Source organism: Zingiber officinale, chromosome 6A, assembly GCF_018446385.1.
Source record: "Zingiber officinale cultivar Zhangliang chromosome 6A, Zo_v1.1, whole genome shotgun sequence".
Classification (NCBI taxonomy): Eukaryota; Viridiplantae; Streptophyta; class Magnoliopsida; order Zingiberales; family Zingiberaceae; genus Zingiber; species Zingiber officinale.
The window spans coordinates 141,567,328-141,572,150 of NC_055997.1; the positions used below are offsets into that span (position 1 = coordinate 141,567,328).

The 4,823-nt window shown below is 41.0% G+C and overlaps 1 protein-coding gene across 1 annotated transcript; it reads left to right on the forward strand.

The window, feature by feature from the left end:
- The first annotated feature begins 1,696 nt into the window (after positions 1 to 1,696).
- On the forward strand, positions 1,697 to 4,823 carry LOC121998387 (receptor-like protein kinase FERONIA). The gene is made up of 2 exons (XM_042553310.1): positions 1,697 to 1,824; positions 1,924 to 4,823. The coding sequence occupies exon 2, from the start codon at positions 2,015 to 2,017 to the stop codon at positions 4,667 to 4,669; it is 2,655 nt and encodes an 884-aa protein (XP_042409244.1). The 5' UTR covers positions 1,697 to 1,824; positions 1,924 to 2,014; the 3' UTR covers positions 4,670 to 4,823.

The following is a 4,823-nucleotide window of genomic DNA, read 5'->3' on the forward strand; positions in this document are numbered from 1 at the left end:
GAATTTTATCATATTATAATAAATCTAATAATCTTGCAAAGATCATAATATTTTTAAATATTTAAACAAAAATAATAATAAATCAAGAACACAATTCTCTAAGTCTATTTTTGATTTGTTGGAGTCTTACAGTTGACTTCAATTTTGCTCGATGTGTAAAAATTCCATAGAAATTCGCTTGGAAACAAAATAATAATTTGACTATTATTAAAAATCCAGATACATTTCACGGAATTTCCACACGCCAAATTAATCATTTTTTCTAGAGTCGATGAAATGAAATAAATGAATAGCAAAGGTAATTAGTGTCATGCCTTGTCACAAAGGACTTTTCTTTGTGCGATTGTTGCAAAAATATTTTGATGCAACTCAAGGACAAATGGACTGAGTCGTGGGGGAAAAGAAGGTCGGCAGAAACTGAGAGTTTATCATCAATTTTTCAGAATAAATTTTTAATCAATTATTAAACATATCATAAATTTTACATGTTTTATAATTTTATTAAAATTATGAATTTATCAAAAACTTTCCCATGCAAATGGTAGGAAGGTGATTCCGCTTAACTTTCCCGTTATTATCACCGTTGGTTGTCGTAGATGACCTTCGATTTGCACCGTTACTTGTTCCCATTCACTCCGCATCTTTCATTGAAAGGTCAGTCTGAGAACGCAATTCCCACACTATCGCCTCTCCCGTAGTAAGTTCGCACGGTTACAGTGGTTGAGGTATAAAATGTTGTCCTATAAAATTTTGGGATCAAAATTTAACGAATCTATTGACCACTTACATTAATGATTAGTATTTATGCATGATGTTTTTTCTCCGTGTTGATCTTGAGATGAATTGACGAAGATTTGGATGAGCGAATCATCTTTTATCATATAGAAGTTCACACCATTTCATCTACCATCCACGTCTTTATTGATCATTCATATTTTATTTTTTATATTAATCATATCAGATAGTGTTGAATCTAGGATGATCGATTCAGTCCTATAAAAGTTTCTTATCAATCGTCAGAATAAATAGAAAAGTATTCGCGATGGACATCTCAGAAATCTAGTATGCTTTAATTATGTTTTTCATTTAGAGAAAAAAAATCCCAATAAATATATTGTAAATAGAAATCGAGTCATAAATACCTAAATGACAATCAAACCACCTTCTATTACACCATAGCAAAAGGGCATTAGTGATCATAGTATTGTTCTTTGATGGTAGATTTACATTTTCCTCACACAAATAAATAATTCTCATATAGAAAAATTAAATTAATTTTAAAATGCCTTGAAACCTCTAACTCCTTTTATAAATTGAATTCAACAATAAATTTAAAAATAAATATTTTAAATAAAAATATTATATTATATTATATTATTATATTATAATAATATTCTTTCACCCTGAGTCATTTTGATTGTGGATTATAAATTAATTTATTTATAGTGTACCAATTTAAAATTTTATTAATATTTTTTTTCATTATTTCCTACTAAAATATCTCGCCCATCCAATTTTTATGTACCGAATTCATGATTGACTTAGAGTCGGACAAAACAAGTCTACGCTCCCAGTGCCCCGTCGTCCAATTAAATTAAAACAAGTTATGCAATTTTTTTGACTAATAATTGACATCCACCTTTGGAATTGAACAGCACGGGCCTGCCTTGACGCGTTGGGATCACTATAAGATTCTATGTCCAATAATATAATATAATAATACAATATAGGCGAGCACTGAGCAGCCAAGACGCTTGACGCTGAGAGTTCTACGATCGGAGTCGGAGGCCCTCTATACTCGATCCGTCTGCTGCATTTGATCAGGTTTTCTGCTTTTCTGTTTTCGGTGTTCTTTTTTGCTTGTGATTTTGCCTTTCCGGTATAGGCTTACCATCGTTATCCGTTCCTCCTCTTGTTTCACAGTATCTGCGATTCTCCCAAAACCCCTTTCTTTTGAAATTTTCTAGTGGTGGAAAAATCGAATCTTGCTCAAGGTTCGAGCGAGCTTTTTCCCATGAAGAGTCCTGTGGTTCTCCCTAATTGCGCCCTCGTCTGCGCTTCTTTGATAATCTTGTCGGTGGCTCCGGCCATCTTAGCTGCTGATAATGACTCCGCGATCCTCCTCAGTTGCGGAGCTTCTCAGCCGGGCTCCGACCTCGATGGAAGGGATTGGACCCCCGACTCCGATTTCAACTTCTCCCTCCCTTTGAGCGGCCATAGCGTCAAAGCTACACAGCAAGGTTCGTCGGTGCCTCGAGTCCCGTACTTGACGGCTCGGGTCTTCACTTCCCCTTTTTCCTACAATTTCCCTCTCGCCGTCGGCGGTCGGGTATTCCTCCGCCTCTATTTCTACCCTTCCAATTACGACAACGACAACTACACCTCTGGCGATGCCTTCTTCTCTGTCACAGCTGGCCCTTACACCCTCCTCCACAATTTTAGTGCTTCTCTTGTTGCTAATAATTTAAATGTTGACTACTTTACCCGTGAATTTTCCCTCAATGTCTCCACCGGCGTCCTAAACCTCACCTTCTCCCCCTCCCCCACTCATAACCATTCTTATGCATTTATAAACGGCATCGAGATTGTGCCAATCCCTGACATCTTTGACTCCGGCAATGCTATGCTTATCACTGGTGGTGATGGCAATTCCATAACGTACGAGATCGATCCAGAAACGGCCATCCAAACTATTTACCGGCTCAACGTGGGTGGCCAAGCAATCGCCCCTCCCAATGGGGAATTTTCCAGGCTTTGGGAAGATGATAGACGTTACCTTTTTGCCGCTGCTATTGGTGTGACATTTTCTAAAGATCCAAATGTTAGCATCAGATACGCCCCTGACGATCCATCTTACATTGCGCCAACTGAAGTCTACGCGACAGCAAGGTCAATGGGTACAGACGCATCAGTGAATTTGCAATACAATCTTACATGGATTCTTCAAGTGGATGCTGGGTTCTACTACCTTGTCCGGCTTCATTTTTGTGAGATCCAGTATCCCATAACCACCACGAACCAAAGAGTTTTTGATATCTTCATTAATAACCAGACAGCACAGAAATACGCAGATGTTATTGCTTGGAGTGGCGGTATCGGTGTTGCAACATTCAGGGATTACGTGGTGATTACAACAGGAAGTGGGCAGATGGACATGTGGGTTGCCCTTCATCCAGATACCTTTACGCAACCAGCGTACTACGATGCAATTTTAAACGGGCTGGAGGTCTTCAAGTTGCCGAACAGCAGCAACAGTTTAGCTGGTTTTAATCCAGAACCACGTAGTACTCAGACTTTTGAAAGTCCTGCCAGTCAGAAGCAGCACAAGGCTGTTGGTGCTATTTTTGGTGGATTAACTGGGGGAGTTGTCATTTTGCTTGTTGCTTTTGGCTTCATTCTATTATGCAGGCGCCGGAAGAAGCAGAAGGTGAAGGAAGCAGCCAACAGTGAGGGGACTTATGGTTCGTTGCCTCTCTCCCTCATCGGCAACTCACCTTTCGCTACATCAGCCAAGACAACAACTGGGAGCACTGCCTCGCCGCTACCTGCTAATCTTTGCCGCTACTTCTCTTTTGAAGAGATCCAAACTGCCACAAAAGACTTTGATGAATCTCTTCTTCTCGGTGTTGGTGGGTTCGGGAAGGTCTACCTCGGGGAGATTGACGATGGAACCACGAAGGTCGCGATCAAGCGTGGTAACCCAATGTCAGAGCAAGGTGTCCATGAATTCCAGACCGAAATCGAGATGCTATCCAAGCTCCGACACAGGCATCTTGTTTCTTTAATTGGTTACTGTGAGGAGAACTATGAAATGATCTTAGTCTATGATTATATGGCTCATGGCACACTTCGTGAGCACCTGTATAATACACAAAAACCACCACTTTCATGGAAACAAAGACTTGAGATCTGCATTGGGGCTGCGCATGGGCTACATTACCTTCACACAGGTGCGACATACACTATTATACATCGAGATGTGAAGACCACAAACATATTGTTAGATGCAAATTGGGTTGCCAAAGTTTCAGATTTCGGACTTTCAAAAACTGGCCCCGAAATGGACGACACTCATGTTAGCACAGTAGTGAAGGGAAGCTTCGGTTACCTTGATCCAGAGTACTTCAGGAGGCAGCAGCTCACTGAGAAATCCGACGTTTACTCTTTTGGGGTCGTATTGTTCGAGGTCCTCTGTGCTCGGCCAGCTCTTAATCGGGCACTTCCAAAGGAGCAAGTGAGCTTGGCTGATTGGGCACTGCACTGCCAAAAGAAGGGCATTCTCGAGGAGATCACGGACCCCTGCTTGAAGGGTAGGATTGCTCCACAATGTTTCAAGAAGTTCGCAGAGACCGCAGAGAAATGCTTGGCTGATGTCGGGGTGGAACGACCTTCCATGGGCGACGTCCTTTGGAACCTTCAATTTGCCCTGCATATCCAGGAAAGCGCAGAGAACAGCGGCAACATCATTGACGGCATATTCGATGAAGCAATACCACTCGGTATGTTCCATAAGCAAGACCTTAACACTCCAACGACGGAATCAACTACTGCAACAACCATAACCTCCACGATGAGCATTCAAGATCGGAGCATTATTGGTAGCGAGGACTCTCAAGGACTGGCTCCTAATGCTGTCTTCTCAGAGATCATGAACCCTACAGGACGTTGAGAGGCCACATCGGTTAATGTCATGGCTTGTTGTTATAAGTTTAGGTCAGTTTCTTTGCATCTGCAAGAATGTTATTCTGCCGTATTGAAATGTAAAAGCTATAGTCATTGTATGATGAAGCTTTAATCATCAGACAAAGCTTTAGTTATTATCA